The 24,876-nt window shown below is 41.7% G+C and overlaps 1 protein-coding gene across 5 annotated transcripts in view; it reads left to right on the top strand.

Moving 5' to 3' along the window:
* The window catches only part of AGBL1 (AGBL carboxypeptidase 1), an 805,162-nt gene that overhangs the window by 180,832 nt on the left and 599,454 nt on the right, over positions 1–24,876 (top strand). For 4 of the 5 annotated variants that reach the window (XM_059912527.1, XM_059912526.1, XM_059912529.1 and 1 more), the window contains exons 8-15: positions 8,224–8,389; positions 9,378–9,442; positions 14,843–14,959; positions 16,007–16,587; positions 18,113–18,196; positions 18,428–18,514; positions 20,525–20,673; positions 21,932–22,019. In XM_059912527.1, the coding sequence (XP_059768510.1) occupies positions 8,224–8,389; positions 9,378–9,442; positions 14,843–14,959; positions 16,007–16,587; positions 18,113–18,196; positions 18,428–18,514; positions 20,525–20,673; positions 21,932–22,019 (1,337 nt within the window). The remainder of the gene's footprint in view (positions 1–8,223; positions 8,390–9,377; positions 9,443–14,842; positions 14,960–16,006; positions 16,588–18,112; positions 18,197–18,427; positions 18,515–20,524; positions 20,674–21,931; positions 22,020–24,876) is intronic. The other variant, XM_059912528.1, reaches the window with a different exon arrangement.

Here is a 24,876-nt window from a genome sequence, read left to right as displayed (position 1 = left end):
GAAGAGGAGGAAGAAGAAGAAAATAAAGGAGGAGGAGGAAGAGGAAGAGGGAATGAGATTTGTCTTGAATGCTTACTATGGCTTAGGGCTGGCATAGCAGTTTATGCAGACTTTCTGATTTCAACACTTGAAAGGATTTGAAACTGATGGTCGTACTCAACAGTCCATATTTCTGTCCACCGGACCAGAGGTTCTCTAAGTTAACTGTGATCAAAGCCACCTACGTGGCTGCGAGGGCCCCATCCTCAGAGTTTCTGATTCAGTAGGTCTGGGATGGTCCTGAGAAGTTGTGTTTCTAACAAATTCCTAAGTGATGTTGATACTGCTGGTCTGGGTTGCACTTTGAAAACCACTGTCCTTTACTATTTTTAATCGGTGCTTGTGGTGTTAATTGCAAGCCTACTGGGCATGAGAGTGACTGAGAAAGAACTGTTTTTGAGTTCTTCCTACAGACTTTGCCCATCCTATTGTTCTTTGCCTTCCTGCTGAGGCCACCGCTTGCCATGATTCTCTCTCAATAACCCCACCTCTTTGTTTCCTGGGTCCCACAGCCTTGCACAGATCCTCTGAGCATCCTTTAAACGTTCAGAGGATCAGATTGTCCATAATGCAGTGAGGCTGCTGCGTAACGTAACGGGATCTTGTTGGAGCTTTGTATGAGGAAGGAGAAAGAAGGCCGACAATTTGGATGTAATGTTAAAAACACACAGTTTGAGATCGTTATCAATTTGGAGAAAGGGGTAATTGCAGATGGAACAAACTTGTATGAAATAATCAGGTAAAGGGGCCACTCTCTGGAGCTAGAACAGCTTCAGAGACCAAAAGCATTGCTAAGATGGGTGGTTTTCAAACTTGACGGTGTGTCACAATCTCTTAGAGGGCTTGTTAATACACAGATAGCTGGACTCCGCTCCTAGAGTTTCTAATCATTAGATCTGAGTAGATCTGATTCTACGTTTCTAACAAGTACTCAGTTGATGTTAATGCTGCTGGTCTGGGACCCTCACTTTGAGAACCACTAGAATAAACTCTGGTAGCCTTTGAAAAAGTTGCAGCTACTGTCATATGCTCAGAAAGCATGTCAGGCCAGGTCTTGATTCATCAGGACCCTTTTTGTCCACAGGACTGATTACCCCAGCATTGTGGATCTACAGAAGGAAGGGCTGAATCCTAAAGGGAATGTCACCCACTTGGGATCAGGAGCTCGATACTCTGGAGGTCAGGGTAATTGGAGATCATTTACTGTTTATTCAGTCAATGTTTCCTGAGCTTCCGCTTTGTGAAAGGTATTGGGGTTAGGTAGGGAGTTCAAAGAGGAAGGCGATTAGAATTCCCATCCTCCTCAGGACACCTACTGTCCTACAGGGGAAATCAGGATCACTGCAGTATAGGCAGCAAGTGGGATGCCAGAGTGGAACTGGCAAAGCCATGCAGAGGAAGGAGAGCTCTGGGTGGTCTTGGCTGACCAGAGAAGGCTTCGAGAAGGAAGTTATTGACATTTGAGTCAAGGCAGAACAGCTTGAAAAACTTGGTTTGTGTACAGAAGTGCAAGGAGTTAGCCAGGAGGTACAGACTGGAGAGGAAAGCAGTGTACAACTAGTGGAACCACTAAGACATTCTGGAGAGTCAGGCAAGAGCGAAAGACCTGGACAAGAATGAACCAGAAGGTCCCAAACCAAAGGTGTTTCCATCTAAGACAGTCCTAAATTGAAGCTACACCACATCTGTTCTGGACCTTAGAATTTGCCCGTCTATGTTCAAAGAGTTTCTGGAGAGAGAGGAAGGAGAGGGGCCACTCTAAGGCTGGCGTGGAAGAGCGACCTTCAGAGCTGAAACCTGAATGACAAGAAAGAACCAGTGATGTGAAAGTCTGATGTGAGGGCTCCAGGGAGAGGGTAAAAAAGGCAAATGTGAAGGCCCTCAGGTGGTGGGGTCGAGGGTGGGGCAGAAGCATGGGCAGGAAAAGTGGGGAGAAATGAGGTGAAGCTAGAGACATAGGCGGGACCAGAGTGTCTAGAGCATCCTGAACCATGATAAGGAATTTGGGTTTTATTCCATCAGATTTTAAGCAGGTACAAAGAAGGGGGAAGACAGATTTGGAGAGTTTGGGAAGACCGGATCATGTAGAGTTTTCTAGACCATGAAAAGGAATTCAGATTTTATGTTTTTTTAGGTTTGAAGCAGGGGAGACAATATGATTTATGCTTTTTATTTTTCATTAAAAATTAAAAAAATTTAATAGTGGCAAAATCCATATAACATAAAATTGACCATCTTAGCCATTTTTCAGTGTACATTTCAGTAGTAAATAGCTTCATGCTCTTGTATAACTAATCTCCAAAACTCTTCATCCTGAAAAATTGAAACTCTACACCCATTCAAACTGATTTATGCTTTTCAAGGATCATTCTGGCTGCCCTTTGGAGAGGAGAGTCTCCAAGGGCACAAGAGAAGGAGGGAGAGGCAGGAGGACAAGGGGAGGAGTCAGACTGCGGGAGCCGAGGCAGGAGATCCTATCCTGATGGCTTTGGCTCGTGAGAAGCAGAGCTTAAACCCAGGACTCCTGTTTCTTCCTCAGGTTCCTCTTCCACTAGAATGCCTCATTTTGTTATTGTGAGGATTATTGCTAGGACTCTGCCCTGAATTAGCAGTGGTCTCCTAAGGTCTTCTTTTCAGATTCTTATACAGTTTTATGACCCTAATGATGCCTTCTGGCATCCTACTAGCTAAAGCTTACAGAATGCTTGCTATTAGGCACTCACCTTACCTGTAACTCATTTAATTCAGACACAACCTTATGAGAGAGGTTCTGGTATGATTTCCTCTTTACAGATAAGGAAGCGGCAGCACAGAGAGGTGCAGTAACTTGCCAGAGTTGTACAGCAGTTAGCAATCGTCAGCCCAGGATTTGAATTCAGGCAGTCTTGCTCTGGGATCTGAGCTGCGTGCTCTACTCTGTCTTGCATATGTATCATGAAAGTAGGGTATTTATCATCCGAAGCTAACGCAAAGAAGTTAAATGTGAATTGAATATTTTAAGCACTCTTGTATTTTATCATCTTTTCCAAGTAGCAGGTGGATTATTGGGAATCATGGGAAGAGTGAGCCTACAAATCTCACCTTTGCCCCCAATTCTGAGACATTGGTCCACAGGGATCCTATTTCTTGGAGTCTTGTCATTTTATGATACACAGCACAGGTGCTGACCCTGCACTTGCAGGAACCTGGGAGTGAGTGCCTCCTTAAATTTTGTGTCCGGGGCACCTCCTTGCCTCACCTTAGTCCTGGTCTTGATCAATTAACACCAGGAAAATGCTGACAAAGGATCTAGGCATTTCTATTAACTTGGACCCAACGATCATCTTTAAATTCATAAATGTTTTCCCCTGAGTAGAGCAGACACCAGATATAACATTATCCCTAATGCCTAGGTTTCTGTAGATACTAATACTCCCTCCATCCCCCAAATTCAGTTCATGGTGTGGCCCAATCCAAACAGGACTCTTGGACTTGACTCCATCCTTTCACCTGCTTTCCACCTGCACCATCCCACACCAAGTAAAACATTACACTGTTACCATCATCAGCAATAGTACCAATGGCAATCATAGACAGACCTGGCTTCCAAAATGCTGGCAGTTTTGACTGAGTTCCCTGGCTTGGACGTGGCTCACTATCTCCTAAGATTGAAGCTTAGAGCATTATCTCTGATCAGTCATCTACCTTACCATTCTTCATCCTCCGTGCTCAGTTCTCTCTTTTTCCAATACTCATACTTTTCACTAAGCACTTAAAACTATTTGACCAATCCCAGCGATAAAATAGCCTCAACGAATTTATTTTCCATGGAGAGTGTTTCCTGCTGTTGGTTCAGGATACCTGATTGGTATTATTTGAGTACATGGAAGGGGAAATAGCATTCTTTTTTTGGGGGGGGGGGGAGTTAAGTAACATATTTATTTTCCTCTTTTAATAATAGCATTTATTTATTTATTTTTAACACCTTTATTGGAGTATAATTGCTTTACGATGGTGTGTTAGTTTCTGCTTTATAACAAAGTGAATACATATACATCTATGCCCATATCTCTTCCCTCTTGCGTCTCCCTCCCTCCCACCCTCCCTATCCCACCCCTCTAGGTGGTCACAAAGCACCGAGCTGATCTCCCTGTGATATGCGGCTGCTTCCCACTAGCTATCGGTTTTACATTTGGTAGTGTATATATATCCATGCCACTCTCTCACTTTGTCCCAGCTTACCCTTCCCCCTCCCCATGTCCTCAAGTCCATTCTCTAGTAGGTCTGTGTCTTTATTCCCATCCTGCCCCTAGGTTCTTCATGACCATTGTTTTTGTTTGTTTGTTTGTTTAGATTCCATATATATGTGTTAGCATATAGTATTTGTTGTTCTCTTTCTGACTTACTTCACTCTGTATGACAGACTCTAGGTCCATCCACCTCACTACAAATAACTCAATTTTGTTTCTTTTTATGGCTGAGTAATATTCCATTGTATATATGTGACACATCTTCTTTATCCATTCATCGGTCGATGGACACTTAGGTTGCTTCCATGTCCTGGCTATTGTAAATAGAGCTGCAATGAACATTGTGGTACATGACTCTTTTTGAATTATGGTTTTCTCAGGGTATATGCCCAGTAGTGGGATTGCTGGGTCGTATGGTAGTTCTATTTTTAGTTTTTTAAGGAAGCTCCATACTGTTCTCCATAGTGGCTGTATCAATTTACATTCCCACCAACAGTGCAAGAGGGTTCCCTTTTCTCCACACCCTCTGCAGCATTTATTGTTTGTAGATTTTTTTGATGATGGCCGTTCTGACAGGAGTGAGGTGATATCTCATTGTAGTTTTGACTTGCATTTCTCTAATGATTAATGATGTTGAGCATTTTTTCATGTGTTTGTTGGTAATCTGTACATCTTCTTTGGAGAAATATCTCTTTAGGTCTCCTGCCCATTTTTGGATTGGGTTGTTTGTTTTTTTGATATTGAGCTGCATGAGCTGCTTGTAAATTTTGGAGATTGATCCTTTGTCAGTTGCTTCATTTGCAAATATTTTCTCTCATTCTGAGGACTGTCTTTTCATCTTGTTTATTGTTTCCTTTGCTGTGCAAAAGCTTTTAAGTTTCATTAGGTCCCATTTGTTTATTTGTGTTTTTATTTCCACTTTTCTAGGGGGTGGGTCAAAAAGGATCTTGCTGTGATTTATGTCATAGAGTGTTCTGCCTATGTTTTCCTCTAAGAGTTTGATAGTGTCTGGCCTTACATTTAGGTCTTTAATCCATTTTGAGTTTATTTTTGTGTATGGTGTTAGGGAGTGGGGTTGTGTTCCTGTCTTGCTAGTTGTTTGGCATAGGGTGAACAGCACTGTAGCTTGCTGGTCATTGAGTGGAGCTGGGTCTTGGCATTGAGGTGGAGATCTCTTGGAGATTTTTGCCATTTGATATTACGTGGAGCTGGGAGGTCTTTGGTGGACCAATGTCCTGAACTCAGCTCTCCTTCCTCAGAGTCACAGGCCTGACACCCGGCCGGAGCACCAAGACTCTGTCATCCACACGGCTCAGAATAAAAGGGAGAAAGAAAGAAAAAATAAAATAAAGTAAAAGAAAGTTATTAAAATAAAAAATAACAAATAAATGTTAAAAATAAGAAAAAAAATTAAAAAGTAATAAAAAAACGAAAGAAAGAAAGAAGAGAGCAACCAAAGCAAAAAACAAATCCACCAATGATAACAAGCGCTAAAAAGTATACTAAAAAAAAAAACCCACACACACATACACCCCAAAAAATGGACAGACAGAACCCTAGGACAAATGGTAAAAACAAAGCTATACAGACAAAATCACCCACAGAAGCATACACATACACACAAAAATAGAAAAAGTAAAAAACATATATATATATCATTGCTCCCAAAGTCCACCACCTCAATTTGGGATGATTTGTTGTGTATTCAGGTATTCCAGAGATGCAGGCACATCAAGTTGATTGTGGAGATTTAATCTGCTGATGCTGAGGCTGCTGGCAGAGATTTCCCTTTCTCTTCTTTGTTCGCATAGCTCCCGGGGTTCAGCTTTGGATTTGGCCCCATCTCTGCGTGTAGGTCTCTAGAGAGCATCTTTTCTTCACTCAGACAGGACAGGGTTAAAGGAGCAGCTGATTGGGGGGCTCTGGCTCACTCAGGCCGGGGGGAGGGAGTGGTACGGAGGAGGCGGGGCGAGCCTGCGGCGGCAGTGGCCAGCGTGACGTTGCACCAGCCTGAGGCGCGCCGCGCGTTCTCCCGGGGAAGTTGTCCCTGGATCACAGGACCCTGGCAGTGGCGGCCTGCACAGGCTCTGGGAGGGGAGATGTGGAGAGTGACCTGTGCTCACACACAAGCTTCTTGGTGGCCGCAGCAGCAGCCTTAGCATCCCATGCCCGTCTCTGGGGTCTGCACTGATAGCTGCGGCTCGCGCCCGTCTCTGGAGCTCCTTTAAGCAGCGCTCTTAATCCCTCTCCTCGCGCACCAGGAAACAAAGAGGCAAGAAAAAGTCTCTTGCCTGTTCGGCAGCTCCAGACCTTTTCCCGGACTCCCTCCCGGCTAGCTGTGGTGCACTAGCCCCTTCAGGCTGTGTTCACGCCGCCAACCCCAGTCCTCTCCCTGCGATCCGACCGAAGCCCGAGCCTCAGCTCCCAGCCCCCGCCCGCCCCGGCGGGTGAGCAGACAAGCCTCTCGGGCTGGTGAGTGCTGGTCGGCACCGAGCCTCTGTGCGGGAATCTCTCCGCTTTGCCCTCCGCACCCCTGTGGCTGCGCTCTCCTCTGTGGCTCCGAAGCTTCCCCCCTCCGCCACCCACAGTCTCTGCCCGCGAAGGGGCTTCCTAGTGTGTGGAAACCTTTCCTCCCTCACAGCTCCCTCCCACTGGTGTAGGTCCCGTCTCTATTCTTTTGTTTTCTTTTTTCTTTTACCCTGCCCAGGTATGTGGGGAGTTTCTTGCCTTTTGGGAGGTCTGAGGTCTTCTGCCAGCGTTCAGTAAGTGTTCTGTAGGAGTTGTTCCACATGTAGATGTATTTCTGGTGTATTTGTGGGGAGGAAGGTGATCTCCACTTCTTACTCTTCGCCATCTTGAAGCTCCTCCTCGGAAATAACATTGTTGATTTTATTAAGAAATTTCTGTTTTGAAAGTTAGCTTACTTTTTTTTTACTTTGGAGTCATTTGCGTAGCTTGAATCCATGACTTAAATTTTATTAAATGTTTTTCCTCCATGTTTTTCCTGTGGAGCCGCCCATAATGTGGGCCTGGAGGTACCATGCATGGCATCATTGTAGACAGTCACTGCCCTGTGGCATGTTCTAAGCATCCACCGTATCTCCCACTATGACTTATTGGCCTTAGAGCTTAGTGGAAACCCCTTAGGAATACCAAACTGGAGGCTTACATTAGTCAACTTTCTGTATCAAGTCAGTAGACAAAACATTTACTAAGAGACTGCAGAAAATGGCCATATTTTTGCCAAAGAGATACTGACTACTCCCAACTCTCTGTCTCTCAATTTAGTAAACTTGTTCTTACATTTTTCACAGTGTCTGAAAAGAAGGGTCTTGTCATGTTCCATCAGTATCAAAATGTTACATCTGCAAACCCAATTTTTCTTTGCTTTGTGTAGATACCAAGAGAGATCACCACTGTGGGCTTTGAGAAGAAGCATGTTATTTAATTTAGGTACTTGGGATTCTCTTATTCTCTCTTCTGATTTCATATTTTATCTTTTTCCTTGATATTTTTCTCTTCAGATCATAGCTGAAAGAGAAAAGTAAGACTTCTATCAATTCAGCTACTCATTCTCTAATTTAGGCAATAATTCACAACGACACATGGATGGTTGAAGGAAGATGCCATTACCTCCTCTTCCCTCAGCTATTCTGGACAATGTTTTACCTTAGGTGCAGCATCCCTTGAAAGTCTTTTAAGTCTATTTTCAGACTAAATTCATTCCAATAATATATTAGCTGTAAAAGAGAAATAAAAATGCAGATTACACACTGGACCAAAGCAGATCCTGTGTTAGACAAAATTCTACATTAGAATGTTCAGATTAGATGTTCTACATTAAGGATATTTACTGTCCATTTAGGCTGCGTGTAATCCATTACTTGAAATAACATTATAGCAAAGGGACTCCGCACAAGATGTCAGTGTCTGATATGATCGTCTCTTTGTTCAGAATTGCCTGGATGACAAAAGTCTGGAGCCTGTCATCTCCCTTGTGCTTCAGATCCTGAGGCAATGCTACCCTAAGAGTCCACTTCCCTTGGTCACAACCAGCAGTGCTTATTCCTTCCCAGTCCCTGGGAACATCACCTCTGAACCTCCACATGTTCTAACTGAAGGTAAAGTATGTGGGTAGTTCTTCTGTACTTATTTTGCTCATAGTTATGAGCTTTATGATGAATTTTTGCATTTGGATAATACTTCAGAGGAATGTGGATGAAAGTAGAATCAATTTTTTTAACAGATCAACTGTGATTATCTAACAAGTAATTAGAAACATGTATGAAAACGCTAGTTTTTCATAATACCAAGCTTATTAATTTTGTCCTTAATTATTAACTGTTGGCACTTTGCCTGGTAGCTATGGAATGCCTGTATAGTCATCTCAGCTGATTTTAAAAAATCTATTTGCAATCCCATGATGGAGTCCCTCCACCATACAGACTGGTTCTAGAATTAATTTGCCCTAAGGATGAAATTGAAATAAAACTTTTGCTGTTTTGCCACCCCATGCAAGTCATTTTAGAATACTTGAAAGTATGATTATCCAATCTCTGAGAAGATTTTGTTGTCAGAAGATACTAGTGCTTTTCAACCTTGTCCTCCTTCCAGGGAACAGATTTTCCATAGGCATCATCTTGTCACAATGACACTGGGTGCTTTCTGTGGACTTTTGTTTTAAATCAGTTCCTTCGTATTAAAATTAGGGAATCAATCAAAGTGCTGTCTACATTACAACAGCTTTGGCATGTATGTGATCACTAAACTCTGGCAATAGTTGCATAAATACTTCTACATAGAAGTTGCATAAATACTTCCACACTGGGTGAAGGAAGCCAGAATGGTATTCATGTGTCATTTTATTCTGCACTCATTTTGCATTCAGTGTGGGACAGCAGTTTAGATGTCATGATATAGTGCTCTCACGTGCCTATGTGCACATGATTTACACATCCAATAAGTGTAAGCGTGTGTTGGGATCCTGTACACTTAATAATGGCCCCTTACTTGTGAGAAGTACTAACCATTGGGTGGCGAGAATCTCAATCCAAGGCAAAGGGGAAGCCTCATCCATTTCACCTGTTTTTTTTTTTTTTCCCCACTCAGATTTTGAAGATGATGGCGAGGAAGAAGAGGACAAAGACTCAGATTCTGAAGATGTGAAAGAGGAAGTAGGTACACTAGCCCTTGCTTCTAATGATCTCTACATTCATAATTCTACAAAGGAAAATGTCCCTTTCTATGTTCAGCTAAGCCCAGGGTAAATTTTGTTTTTTTAGAAATTTTATTTATTTATTTTTGGTTGCTTTGGGTCTTTGTTGCTGCCCGCGGGCTTTCTCTAGTTGCAGTGAATGGGGGCTACTCTTCATTGCAGTGCGTGGGCTTCTCAGTGCGGTGGCTTCTCTTGTTGTGGAGCACGGGCTCTAGGCACGCTAGCTTCAGTAATGGTGGCATGTGGGCTCAGTAGTTGTGGCTCGCGGGCTCTAGAGTGCAAGCTCAGTAGTTGTGGTGCATGGGCTTAGTTGCTCCACGGCATGTGGGATCTTCCCGGACCGTGTCCCCTGCATTGGCAGGCAGATTCTTAACCACTGTGCCACCAGGGAATTCCCGCCCAGGGTAAATTTTAAGGATGGACTTTTGCGCTTCCACTTTAAGGCCTGGCAGATACTGATGCTCACTAAATGATGGCTGCTGTTACTGATTTCCAAGTTGTCATTTTTGTCTTGGTAGGCCCGGTACAATCCCATCATCAAGTCAGAGGCTATCTATTATCAAGACACTAATATTCCATCAGGATAAGCCTGAGGTAGACACTTAGGGTTGGTGTATTTAATGAATGTGAAGGATATTCAGACAAAGAGACCATGGAAAGATTTCCTAGGAAACTTTTTCTAGTAGATCTCCACTATCTTTGTAAGTCACTCTTCTTATCTACCCAATCTATGCACAGGACCACTGCGTTGTACAATTTCATTTACCTTGGAGTCTATGTGAACTGTGCTCCTTTGGGTTGTATGGTGCATATCCTGGCCAGCAAGGAAGTGGTGCCTTTTGGTCTCTATCAATAATAACCTATGCTATAGAATGGAGGTCAGCCAACTTTCTATGAAAGGTCAGATAATCATTACTCTACGCTTTGTGGACCATACAATTTCTGTCACAATGACTCAACTTTGCTGGTGTAGCACAAAAGCAACCATAGACAATGTATAAACAATAGGGCATGACCGTGTTCCACAAAAGCAGACAGTGGGGCATAGTTTACTGACAGCATTTCTAGAAAAAGGTTTCTAAGCCTTGGCATTTTGGCTGGATAATTATTTGTCATGGGGGGTTGTCCTGTGCATTATACGTTGTTTAGCAGCACTCCTGACCTCAATCCACAAGATGCTGGTGACATCCACCCCTTTGTCCCCCAGTCATGAATCAAAACTGTCTCTAGGACTTGCCAAATATCCCTGCGGGGCAAAAATTACCCTGTGGTTAAGAACCACTGCTCTAGAATAATGATAATTTATCTATGAGTTATAATTCTGTCTCCATCTCTGTTGGTGGACATCAACTTGGACAAGTCCCTTCAAGTTATAGTTCCTTAGTTTTGACATCTGCAAAATAAGACTGAGAAGTAAATGCTACCTTTTATGACATACCTGGAGATGAAATCTGGATTAAAAAATCTGTCTATCTATCTATCTGTCTATCTATCTATCTATCTATCTATCTACTTGTCTATTTATCTATCTACTATCCATCCATCCATCCTCCTCTCCCCCTCCCTCTTCCTTTCTTTTTACATACCGTTCCATCTACACATCTGCCTAGGGAGGAAGAGACTTTTTGCGTTCTCTGTCATAATAATCACTCACCTTGCTAATGGTAGTAGCAGACATAGAGGGACTACCTCTTAGCCAGGTCTCTAGGTTAAGGCTGCTGTCGCTATTCTGGTGTGCTCAGGGTTTTCTTGATAAACAGAATAATTTCTGAAGTCATCAGTAGCAAATTGCCTCTTTGCTGTGACTTGCCGATGCAGGCCTATGGAGAACTTGCTGAATTATTTGAATAATACTGTGCTGCTACAGTCATTCATCAATGCCACTTTCCCACCACTCTTGCTGGCTCTTTGATAACTGAATGTTTAATGCGTAGCATCAGTCACCTCTTGTATCTGATGTGGAGGGACAAGCTGCAGGCTGGTGCTCGACTTCACACAGCATGGGGTTGGGGGAGAGCTTTCAGACCGTCTCCTTACCCTCACTCTGCAGATGATGGTGGGTTGGGGTGGAGTGGAATCTAAACAAATAAATAAATCCAGCTGGGAAGGAAGCATAAGACAAAAAAGTGAGGGCCTGGAAATAATTCATCAAGAGTCTTTGAGCTGAGAAGAAGGTGAGAAGTAAGTGTGCGAGCATGCATTATAGAGAAACAGAGGAACATCAGAGTAAGGGCTTGATTCTGGGGCATAGCAGGAGTCAGGGAACCGGGGCCCTAGCAAACTGGTTTTCCCCTGGAGAACCCAGCAGCATTTGCTGCAAGTTATGTGGGCAAGAAGCCAAGAGTATTTATTTCTGGTCAGAGAATGGATGCAGGCCTTTAACTTGTGGCCTTTTCCTTTGAAAATCTTAGTTAACAATTGGGAGAAGCCTCTTAGAAAGAATGATTAAAAGGAACTTATATCTGTAAAGTGTCTTGAGAGCGTATAGTTGGGTGCTGTTCTTTGATTGAAAACTGTGAATGTCATCATAAGGAAAGAGAAACTTACAACGAATATAGACTAGAAGTTGGCCATGTTTGTTTGTTTTTTCTTAATGAACACAGACATTAGATTTGGACAGACTCTGAAGAGGAGGAGGACAGAAAGGGTGAATTCAAGCTCTTCCTTCCTTTCTTCTCTCCTTTCCTCCTCTTAAACTTTTTATTTCTTTCAGGTATTTTCTTGGATATGATCCATATGTGAGTCAGCATGCTAAGTTCTTAAGGATGTTAATATGATACAAAAGCAAATAAGACATAGTTTTTATCTTCAAAGAATTCAGTCTAGTAAACTTGGGGATTGTCTCTACCAGAGTTTGAATCGGCACCTTCAAAAGGCTGTTGAACTCAAATCTAAGGCTGGGAAAAGTCAATATTGGAAGGGTGGAATCTGAGGAGGGAGGGAGTTATCTGGGTTAGATGGGTACCAAAATCCTAAATGATGAAGCTTCTCTGGGTTGCTGTGAGGACAGAGAAGCTGGTCCACTCCTAAATAAATATAAAGGGTGTTTATAAAATACAGAAGTAGTTGACAACCTGCTTGAGTGCCTGGAGATTCAGAGGCCAAGATTCAAGCTTTCAGGACGAGAGATGGTCTCTGTTACAAGTACTCCACTTTGCTGTTATACTGAGAAAGCCATCACAGGCAGTAAATAAATGAATGGGCATGACTGTGATCCGATAAAACTTTATTTACAAAAACAAGCAGTGGGCTATAGTTTGCTAACACCTGCTCTAAGGCTGAGTAGGTCACCGAGATAGGCTGAAGCTCATGGGTTACCTGACGCTCCTCTTTCCAGACATACCAACCTTACTTGCTGGTGGGGAGATGCTTCTCAATGCCTGCCAGGTTGCATTTCTATTGGTGCCACCTTGGGGCATGGCTGAGGCTGTAGCAGAGATGGTGGAAGGAAGGAAGATCTGACAGATGAAGCTGGAAAGGATAAGTGTTGGGATCTCCAATACCAGGCTAAGGAGTTTGGGGTTAGTGTGCGCTGTATCTGAAAATATCATTATATCAACCTCATGGGATCTATATTTCTTTTAATTTAAAGCTTGGAGGAAAATTGCAGAAGATGGATGGAGTATTGCACCTTATCCCCTGAATCAGGAATATAACATTTTTAAAAATGATTTAAAAAAAATTTATGTTAACCCTCTTATTTATTTATTTTTTTGGCTGCGTTGTGTCTTCATTGTTTTGTGCAGGCTTTCTCTAGTTGCGGCGAGCGGGGGCTACTCTTTGTTGCAGTGCACGGGCTTCTCATTGTGGTGGCTTCTCTTGTTGAGGAGCACAGGTTCTAGGTGTGCGGGCTTCAGTAGTTGTGGCTCACAGGCTCTAGAGCACAGGCTCAGTAGTCGTGGCACACGGACTTAGTTGTTCCGCGGCATGTGGAATATTCCTGGACCAGGGCTCGAACCCATGTCCCCTGCATGGGCAGGCGGTTTCTTAACCACTGTGCCAACAGGGAAGCCCAGGAATATAACATTTATTTTCCACATCTATTTGATTTCAGGAAGAATAAGCCAGGCTTTCAGGACTATCAGTTTTTTCCTTAACTCACAAAATAGATTCCTAAACTATAGGGTGGATTCCCCCCCTATTTTATTAGGGAAACTTGATCTAAGAGAGGCACAGAAAGATGAAGAGATTGAACTATGTCCATTCTCTGTAACATTCTATAACCTTTGAAAAATGCAGAAGTATTTGGAGGAGAGTCACCATCACTGTTAAACTATTATGAAATGATGATCTAGAAGAAGAAATAAAAGGTCTGGTATTATTCAGCCCAATGAAGAAAAGGCTGGTGGTGACTCGGTGAACTTTTAAATGTACAAAGGGATAAAGGTATAGTAGGAGGTTACAACCTCCTCCCCAGAGCCTGGAAGGCAAAGCATCATACCTGCTTCTGGAATCTTGACTCCTATAGTCTTCCTCTTATTCTTTATGCTTCAGCCACTTTCTTTCTATTTAAAAAAATTTTTTTTTAATTTATTTTGTTGAAGTATAATTGATTTATAATGTGTTAATTTCTGCTATACAACAGTGATTCAGTTATATATATAAATTCTTGTATATGAGTGTATACATTCAGCCACCTTCTTTCTGTAAGCAAATTTAAGTTGCTTTCTTTTTTTTCCTTTTTCTGTTAGTAATTTCTTTCCCCAAGTCTTTGCCTTGTTGGCCGTTATTGTTAAAATGTGACCTCCTTAGCTTCTTTGTACCCCAGCCTCACTCACAATCACTTCACCACCTCTCATTCTTCCCATGACATTTATCACTGTTCGAAGTTACTTTGCTCATTTGTTTGCTTTCTTACTGTCTTCCTTTTCTCACTAGAAGGCAAGTTCTATGGAATCATGGACCTTGGTCTGTTCAATTATCAGTGAGTCTTTAGTACCTAGGAGAGTGCCCACTCATAGTAGGTGCTCATTAAACGTTTGTGAAAAGAGTGACCTAAATAGGTAGATAGATGAATAGGTACGACAATTACAGTTATGTCAAAGACAGTGGTGATGAGATAAAAACAATTCTTTGGTATTGTGCTTCATTGTTTACATAGTTCATCTCATTTTACATAAATTATTTATGAAGAAGGCTGATAAATACTAACATGAACACTGAGAAAAATTATAATCTTTCTTTGTATTTAAAAAATACAACCTTACATATTAAATTATCCTTGACTAGGCTAGCACTGTAACTTGGAGGCAAGGAAACCGTGTCCCAGGATTCTGAAAAGTCACATCTGTAGCTTGTCTCGATATTTCTCAGGATGGCTCTCCTGATTGTAACATATTTTTTGAATGTGCCATTGTAGGATGATGACTTGGAAACAGATGTGAACAAGCTGAGCTCCAAACCTGGTCTTGATCGACCTGAAGAGGAACTGATGCAATACAAGGCAATGTGTCTTGAGCTCTCCTGCAGTTTTGAGGTAGAATGTATGCTGTGGTTCTACTCCTCGGTGATGCTAATGGGTTCTTTGCAGACCCTGGGAATCGAAACTGGTCTCCAGATGGAAAGCATTGCTCATCTTTAGCAATCTGCTTCTGGGATCTTTCTGAGAGGGAAGTAAAAGGCTAAACAAAAATGTGAGAAGGTGGCAGAGATAGGATGCATGCAAGGGTCCTATCAATACAATCTGACACCCATCACCTCGGAAGGAAGTAGGATGAAGGTTCACATTGCTGCCTGTTGTCTGGTGGGCAAGGTCCCCTACTCTCACGTCCTGGGAAAGCAAGTGAAAATTCATGGTGATTTAATCGTTCTCTTGTGAGAGTGGGATGGTTGTATGAGATGGCTTTCTGAAGGTGACCAGCCTGATTCTAGGGTTTCTTTGTTAGCAGAAGCAAATCAAGCACCTTATACCTGGTCATGTTAATCCAGTGGCTGGTTGCTGCTGCTTCTTCTGCTGTTCTCCCACCAAAATTTAGACCTGCTTTTGGACCTCCATTATTTTCTTATGACTCTTAATAAACCATGAATTTGGCCATATCTAAGGGTACAAGCTAAGTCACTTATAGAAGGGAGTTGACATATTGTATTTCACTCTAGAAAGCAGAAGGGCATCAGTGGGTAAAAGTTTCAGGGAAGGAAATTTTAATTCAGAGTAAAAAAGAATTTTTCTTAAACAATCAGAATGATCCTCAAATAGAAGGAACCACCTTGGGATACAGGGAAGCTTCTGTAAATGAGTCGTCCAACCAGACTGTGAATGATTGGGGGTGTTGTAGGAGGCGTTCATGTACTGCATAGACTCATACTAGCCCCACCAAATGCCCCTTCCAAGTGTGCGTTTCTAGGATTCTGCCATTTCTTTGACTCTTGAAGCCTAGTCTTTCCTTGACTGGCCTTGGAAAAAGTTTTCCAGTGCACAGGATTTATGCTTAGCTCTGTGCCCAGAGAGTGAGGGCAGGGATCAGATTGTATTCTCTACTTGGAAAGAAACACTGACGTATTCTTTTCCACTTTTAACCTGAAGGAACTGGAGTCCAAACCTGGAGATGGTTTGAACTATGATGAGACTCAGTATGCCAATCACCACCACATTCTGACTGCTGCCTCCCCAAAAGGGCTTTGCTTGAATAAGGACCAAATCTCCTGGGGACAAGAAAGAGAAGTCCCTGTCCAGACCTCCCTTCTGAGCAGAGTGAAGATGGGGAGGTCCAACATACATCTAACCTCCAAAAAAGGACCTGGAATTAACCCATACCAAAATGCACAATCCAATGTTCTTGGGATAGGTTCTTCTGGAAGTGAAATCTCAGACATTCAGGCGTCTTTCAAAGAGGATGCTTGGGACATAGATGCGATTTCCTGCCCAAGGATAAGTGCCTCCTTTTCCAATTCCACTAGACCTAGAGAAACTGCTGAATTAATAGATAAGCTCCTGCAGACACATCCGACGCATATCGCCTTCCATGACCCCTATCTTTATATGGCCAAAGCTAGAAGAACCAGATCTGTGTCTGACTTCACAATGATGGCATTTCCTGATTTCTGGGGACATTGTCCACCTCTCTCTGCCCAGTCCATGTTGGAACGTAAATGTGGAGTCCAAAGGTGATGGTGCTACTAACTTGGGAGCTATATATATTTTTTCTTCTTTAGTATTTTTGTAGGTGGAATGGTTTGTACAGATAATTCTGTTATCTTCAGGAAAGTGAGCATTAGTCAGGAGCGTGTTAAAAGCCTTAAGGAAATTTTCACCAAATATACAATCTTGCCTCCCTACTAGGACATTTCAGAGCCAAGGGTAGGGTGGTGGTAGACATGCGTTTCCACAAAAAGAATTTCTTAGATGATTCTAATGCAACCCCTTACCCCGTATCCATTGCAAATCCTACAAAAGGGAAAGATTATCCAGTTTCTCCAAATACTGGGATCATTCCTTAAGGGAAGGTTCTCAGGAAAAAACAAGTATGGATTATTTGGGATCACTTTTCTCATTCACTGCAAACTGGAATCTGATCTCTTGTTAATGAGAGGAGGTGGTGGACCTCCATCCCACAGTCCCAACCTTATAGAACCTGACTTGGCTTGGGGAATAGTTTTGCTGCATCACTGAGGATTGTAAGGGAAAAAAATGCATCCTGCAGGGAAGAAACGTTGTGTGATGGATTATTCCCAGGATGCATGAAACAGAGCTTTGCCTTTGGATAGGCATAGCGAGATTAAAAAGAAAATTACTAAACTCAAGGAGAAAACTATTTTCCCAGAAAATATACTAAGTATGCATACACTAAGTCTATGAAGCAAAGTGTGCATAGCGGTAAGTTTTCTTAACTTATTAGCAAGTTCATCAGCAAATTGATGGTGGATCCCAAGAACTGCTCCCACTTGGTCTCCTGGCTGACATCTCTGACCTCACCCCTCTGACCTTATCTCCATGCTCAAGTTCCTGAGAGACACACCACAGGGGCTGGCCCAGCAACAGCTCCCCACTGTACAGGACATCTTCCCCCTGAGTCTAGGCCTCATTTTGACCTTCCCTCCCCCTTCTCCTACCCCTCCCCGCCCCAGAGACCTGGATTGGAAATTCAAGGAGGGAATCTGAAATATCCCTTAGGTATCCTTCCTCCCTCTTACTTAAATCTCCCAGATATTGGTGTTTCTCAGAGAGAAGATTGACCATAGTCTTCTGGAGCAAACAGAACCAAGGACTATAAATGACACAAGAATTCAAAGGCTTATTGGAGCCTCCCAGACCATCAGCAATCCTAATGTCTCCTTCAAAACTGTCTTAGTGCAGAGGGCCCACTTATTCACACAACCAGAGGCTTCAAAGTCCCTCAGCCCAAATGCTCTTGACAAAACTCTCCTTTGAGTAGAGAATCCTCCTAAAACTAAAACCTGGCATCACTGCTTCCTACATTCCTACTGCTCAGTGTAGTTTTATTTTTTGATAAAGAAGAAAAGGAAAGAGGGGTGGTGCTTGTTGTACTCATTCAGCTCAAGGTTGGAGCATTATTACATTTTTCTTTCATAATTCTCTGATGAGTCCCAAGGCCCTTCCCACATGACCATAGGATGAATGGGGTAAGGAGTGAGGGCCAACCCTTAAAATGTTTCCAATTTTCCTTTCCAGGATCAAAATATTTGAGGATGTCCGGAGGCTCATCCAGCCAAGCGATATTATAAATAAAGTTGTCTTCAGTCTAGATGAGCCTTGGTAGGTGGTCTTGAACATCAGTGGAATGAGGGGGGTGGGAGTATAGAATATCCTTTTAATGGCATGAGCCTAAGAATATTTTAAGTTAGTAATCCATTCCTTCTCCTAAAATCAACACAGTGAAAATTCGGGTTAAAGATCTGTAAGAGAAAGCTTATCTCTAAGAAATGTTAAACTGTGCCCAAGAATAGCAATAAGTCCCGTGTTCAAAGCTTCTCTATTTCATTACAGGCCTTTGCAAGACACCACTTCTGACTGCTTACGGTTCTTCTCCAAGTTTGAGTCTGGAAATCTTCGCAAAGCCATCCAAGTGCGTGAGTAAGTAAAGAAAGCTGCAGGGACCATACTCAGTATGGCTCAGCCCTGTTTTGTATCCCCCCCAAGGAGACATTTTCGAAGTTTTCCCTTTTTGGGACGTGGTGAGTGGTAAGTAATTTTTTTTGGTACATGAAATATTTCATGGAAGCCCAACATATAACAAATACAAGTGGAGCTGTTTGGGATGGAGAAGGGAAAGGCAGGCATGTTAAGATTCCTCCTCAGCCTCCTTCTCTTTCTTGCTTGCTATCTCAGCTTCTTCTTCCTACAACTCCTGCTTTTATTATTTACTCTCTTCCTTTATCATGTTCCAAGGATCCAGGAGGGAAGACCTAATTAGGAATCTCCTAGTGAGACAATGAGCAGTCCAGGATGTGCCTAAGCTCCTGGTCTTACTCAGGTCTTTCTCTTTATATCTGCCTTTGGCCAGAGTGTAGAATCCTAAACTCATCAGTTGTGGTCTGGGTGACAGAGTCAAATGACAGAAAACAAACCTACTTACAGGCAAGGATTTTTTATGATCACTTTTTGGAGAGAGCATTGTGGGCATAGCAGACAATTTGAGGGTCACAGACTTCCTGGAATTGTTCTCATGAGTGTCCCTATAGTGCCAACTATAGCTTCATTCATTGTGTGGTGAGTTCAGTGGTTAGAGTGTGTTGCTTATAGTGATGATGGGAGGGGTAGGACACCATCTGCTCTGCTACGGCTTCAACAAAGCTCTCCCCTTCCACAAATCTCACTATACACTGCCATTTAATCAGAGGGCCAGAGTAGGAGAGTATGAATGAATCAGGGCAAAACCATTGCCCTTTCTAGAAGAGCAACTCAAAGAGCATTCCAAGGGGATGGGATAAGAATACTTTTGAAAATGAAATATCCTGATGATAATGTTTAAGTCAAAGCTTCATTGCTAATTCTGTTGCTCAAGCTTGAAAAAGTAATTTTTTGGCCACATAGTGATTGGGTGGGGACACATGAGGACTTTCTGGGGTGCCGGAACTGTTCTACATATTGATCCAGGGAGTTGTCACACAGGTGTATCCAGATGAATTTGCTTAAACTCGTTGAGCTGTACATTGAAGATCTGTGTACTTTACTTCATGTAAACTAAATCAGTTAAAAAGGGAAAAAACAAACAGAGAAATCTTTCATTGCTAGTCTAATTCATGTTTGTTGCCTTGCTGGGGATTTACATATATCATACTACTTAATCTTTACAAACAGTACTGCAAGTTTAGGCACCGTTTCTTTTTTTTAAATTAATTAATTAATTTATTTATTTACGGCTGTGTTGGGTCTTTGTTGCTGCGTTCGGGCTTTCTCTAGTTGCGGCCAGCAGGGGCTACACTTCATTTCAGTGTGCAGGTTTCTCATTGCGGTGGCTTCTCTTTGTTGTGGAGCATGGGCTCTAGGAGCACGGGCTTGAGTAGTTGTGGCACGCAGGCTCAGTAGTTGTGGCTCGCAGGCTCTAGAGCACTGGCTCAGTAGTTGTGGCGCATGGTCTTAGTTGTTCCACGGCATGTGGGATCTTCCCCGACCAGGGCTCGAACCCATGTCCCCTGCATTGGCAGGTGGATTCTTAACCACTGTGCCACCAGGGAAGTCCCTAGACACTATTTCTATTTTTCATTTGAGGAGACTGATGCTCAAAAGTCATGTCTAACATCAAATAGTAATGGCATATCCAACCAGATGTGACCACATTTTCTCTGGGATATAGCACACTTGCATTTTTCCAGCTGGACAGAAACTTCATTACCATTTAATAAAAAGATAGGCTATAATTGTATAACTGACTCTTCTAATACCAGGACACTGATCCCCCCTCCTTAAATTTCTAAAGCCTCTGTCCAATATTGTGAGATAAGGATGACAACTATAACTTACCAGCCAACCAAGATCCTGGATCTTACATCTGTCATCCACAACCTGAGATGTGTAGATTTCTCAGTGTTGGAAGTTCTCTTAAAGGCTTTTAACCCTCTGATCTTGCTTCTGACTTTGCAGGTTGGAGTACGACTTACTGATCAATGCTGATGTGAATAGCACGCAGCACCAGCAGTGGTTCTACTTCAAGGTGAGCGGTATGAGGGATGCGGTCCCTTATCGCTTCAACATTATCAACTGTGAGAAGGCCAACAGCCAGTTCAATTACGGTATGAGCTCTTGGGAAATAGAGACTTTCTCAATAACACCAAAAACGATGTCACTTTTGAGTGCTTGAATTATTATCAGAAGCCCTGCTTGGGTTGCAAAGGGTTTGAAGTTGGGCTGACATGTTTTGGTTGCCAGGTATGGCAAGACAGCCGCCAACCTATGGTAAATTGCTACTATGGGAGGGGAAGCTTGAAACTCTCCCTCTGCTATGAAATGTTAATACCTCACATAACTTTCCACCGCTTCCTGCCTCCCTTGCCCCACCTTCAACTTTTTGAGGCCAGTGAGCCCTCTCATTTATTCCTTCTCTCCACCTCCTAAATCCCATAGGAGCAAATGTATTGATCTGTTGATATTTGTCACAGACAGGCAAACGGCACAATTCCATTGGACAACACTGATTTACACTCTCAGAAAACTCTGGAGAAAGTTTAAATTCTCCTGAATACCTGTGGCAATTTTAGAGGAGACGTTCGAGGGACAATGACTGACTAGTAGCCCATATTTATTTTGAATGTTTCTAGAAATGGTAAATTCTGCTTGTTATTGCTCACATACTAATGTATTAGTGGCTCTGAGTAAGGAAAAAATATTCCCCGTAGCTCCAGGTCCGAGCATAGGACATTACCTCTATTTTGTACTGATTAAATAGACTCTTGCTGGTATAGAAAGAGAAAAGGTAAGCCTTGACTCTTGTATTCACTTGATGCAGTGGCTGTAACAAATTGTCACACATTTTGTGGCTTCAAAGAAGACAAATATATTCTCTTACAGTTCTGGAGTCCACAAGTCCCAAATCAGTTTCACTGGTCTTAAGTCAAGGTGTTGGAAAGGCCATGCTTCCTCTGGACATTCTAGGGGATTATTTGTTTCCTTTCCTCTTCCAGCTTTTAGAGGTATGTTCCTCACATTCCTTGGCTCATGGCCCTTTCTTCCATCTGCAAAGTCAGCTGCATATCATCTTCAAATCTCTCTGCTTTGGCCACATTGCTTTTCCTCTGTAGTCAAACCTCTCTCTACCTCCCTCTTGGACAGACATGTGTGATTGAATTTAGGGCCCACCAGGATAATCTCCCCATCTCAAGATACTTAATTTAATCATATCTACACAGTCCCTTTTGTCATATAAGGTTAATATACAGCTTTCATGGATTAAACCTGGGTATCTTTGAGGGCCATTATTCAACCTACCACAGCTCTCCTTTTTTATCCCCCCCCCCCCACCTAATGGATTAATCCTGCCTTTATTTTGTGTAGGGATGCAGCCAACTCTGTATTCTGTGAAGGAGGCTCTTCTTGGCAGACCTGCCTGGGTACGGACAGGCTATGAAATCTGTTATTACAAGTAAGTTAGAGTGTTGTTAGCTTCCTTTGCTCTTTTGTTCTCTCTCAATTTCCTGCTTCTCCATGTTAATCTTATAAACCTGAGCAATCTGTGCTTGTCTGCTGTACTTGTCACTCTTCCAATGGCAAATGCTCTGTCCTTCAGAAGCCTAAGCGTGTTAAATGGCACCCACAGTAGACCTCAAGAAATATCTTTTGATTTTCTGAAAAGTCATCTATTCTTATTTAAACACCTTAAAACCTTTAGACCTTACTGTTGGATATTATTATATAGACTCAATCTATGATTAGTGCATCAAGCTTCAGTTCTTTTCCTGTTTCCATCGGTCCCAGTGAACAAAAAGTGTGAGATATTCTAAATTATTCTTATCCATCCCATGCTTCAGTCTTCCAAAGCAGATAAACATGAATATGTGAGAAATATACTTAAGTAACTGTTCCTCCACAGAAAGATAAATTTTGGAAAAAATAGAAGAGAAAGGTATTTTCAGAATTCATCTTCAACTCTTGATCAGTAGCCACTTTCATCAATTTATCCTGTAGAGTTGTAATGAAATTTGAATTATCCATATATTTTGATAAAATACATGCATGCATTCCAGACCCATAAATTGCTTATTTGTGCATTTTCCTTTGATAGAATATAAAATACAAATTCATAAGACAAGTAAAATTATAGGGAGTGTGGACAGGTAGAAACTATGTAGCTAATTATTAGCTTGTTGCTGGTTTCTTATAAAAAACTGATAGGCTAGTACTTATTTTCTTGGATAAAGTAATTTATATCTCTTTCTGAGATTACAGGAGGCCCCTAAAAATATTCTCAGGCATTCTTGAGTTCAGGATAGTTGCAAATATCAAAAAGAAAAAGTAAAAATGCTTATGCCTCTTGGTTTTTGAGACTGTAAGGACAGGAGCATTGACAGATAGGAAGGTCAAGAATCTTGTTGCTCTATCAGGCACAAGGGCAATCATCACCATAGAAGTAAGGATAGTCTATAAAGCACAGAGATGGGCTAACAGTTTGTAATGAAAGAGTCAGCAGTCTTTAGTCTTGAATGTATTAGAATATGGACCTGGGTAGTATTTTCCTTATATTCTTCAGAACAGTAGCAAAGCCATACAATGTTGTTGGGTTTTCCATAGCAATGACTTTCTGACCCACCTATCTACAGACTCTCAGAATCCTCTTATGGTCCAAAGAGATTGAGACTAAAATCATCTCAAGGTGATAGTGACCACAGCTGTAGGGGAAAATAATGGAAGAATAAATTTGGACTTTGATGTGTCAAGAATAACTTTTAGTGTCCTCGAGAAATAGTAATTCTAAATAAACATGAAAGACCCAGCTTGCAGTGGGATTGGATCTGGAGGTTAGTAAGAGATTGGACAAACCTAACATTCGGCATCCTCTGGGGGAGGGGGGGAATAGCCCTCCCTGGAGGCTGCTTCCTTGGAGGTGGGGGATAAGGCGTGGGCTTAAGGGGATTTAGAATCTGCCAAGATGAAAAGGAAGAAATCAAACATCCCAAAGCAGAGCCTTGGCCTAAAGAATGCCAATGTTAATGTTAATAGCTTTTAGATTCATTAACAAGACAGTTGTTATGTGATTAAAGAGTAACAGAGGGGTAACATGAAAACCATGAATGCGTAATGTAATTCATTTTTCATCTTCCAGCCATGAATACAACAGAGATGAATGGATAAGATTGCTACATTATAACATAGTTTGTTTTACACCAATTCACCGCACAGTGTTAACATATTTCCAATAATGTGATCTAACAACAGGATAGATAGATTATGTGTATCTCTATTCAACCGCAAATCAGAGTGCCTTTCCCTACCATAGAATGCCTTAGATTATACAATGTATTTATTTCTCTCTTTTACCCATCACAATCTTTGAGTTGATCTGCTTTTGGAGATTTTTTGGCTTCATCCCTGATTTTATGCTCTCTAATGTATTAATTTGGGAGAAATTTACCTCCTATTTCTTTGTCTCCAGTATGTCATCAGGAACTCAGAAGTCTTATTTCTATTACATTCTTATATTTAGTACCATGTTCTAAAGGGGGTGCCAGGGTGCTTATTGTGGAGAGAACCATAGTACCTGAGTATATCTATGGGAGGGTGAAAGAAAAGAGTACTCAGAAAGAATGGGATATCCATTTCCTTCAAAAAGTGATAGAAACAGTGATCAGTTAAGGAGGTGGGCTGACTGATTTGTGGGTCCGAACATCATCACTTAGAAAGTGATCTCCAAACTATTTTGATAAGATACACTAATCCATGTACTTTTAATATAGAATTGTTCATAATTTTAAAAAATCAATTATACACGCCTTACTATACTAACATATTATGCATACTAGAAAACATGCAGAAAGTTTAGAGGTTTAAGTCATGGGGAAAAGATGAAAGAAATAATTTTAAATTTAAATCTTTAAATTTTAAATGTAAAATTGTTATATATTTTTTTTACTATTGGTAACTTGGGGCATCCTATACCCTTAAGGTTTACCATGAAAAATATAGTTGTAAATTGCCTTTTGGCTAATTTTGAAAAATTGTGGTTAACTTCTCCGATCTAATTAGATAATTTTTACACAAATAAGAATTCTTGAGAAAGAGCTAATATTAAGGTAGGAGGTAGGCCATGTCAATTCTTTCATTTTCTCGGTCATTTTTGTTTAAAATGTAATATTATCATCCATTTTCTCAGTCATTTTTGTTTAAAATGTAATATTTTTATCAATCTCTGAATTCCAAGCAGAATTTAGAAAAAACTAATTATCTATATTGCAGGGTTTAGTTTAATTTAGATAATATAATCTGTAAATCCACTAGAGAAGGCT

Source organism: Balaenoptera ricei, chromosome 2, assembly GCF_028023285.1.
Source record: "Balaenoptera ricei isolate mBalRic1 chromosome 2, mBalRic1.hap2, whole genome shotgun sequence".
Taxonomy (NCBI): Eukaryota; Metazoa; Chordata; class Mammalia; order Artiodactyla; family Balaenopteridae; genus Balaenoptera; species Balaenoptera ricei.
Note: the sequence above shows the minus strand (reverse complement) of the source record. Positions and strands in the feature narration are given on the sequence as shown.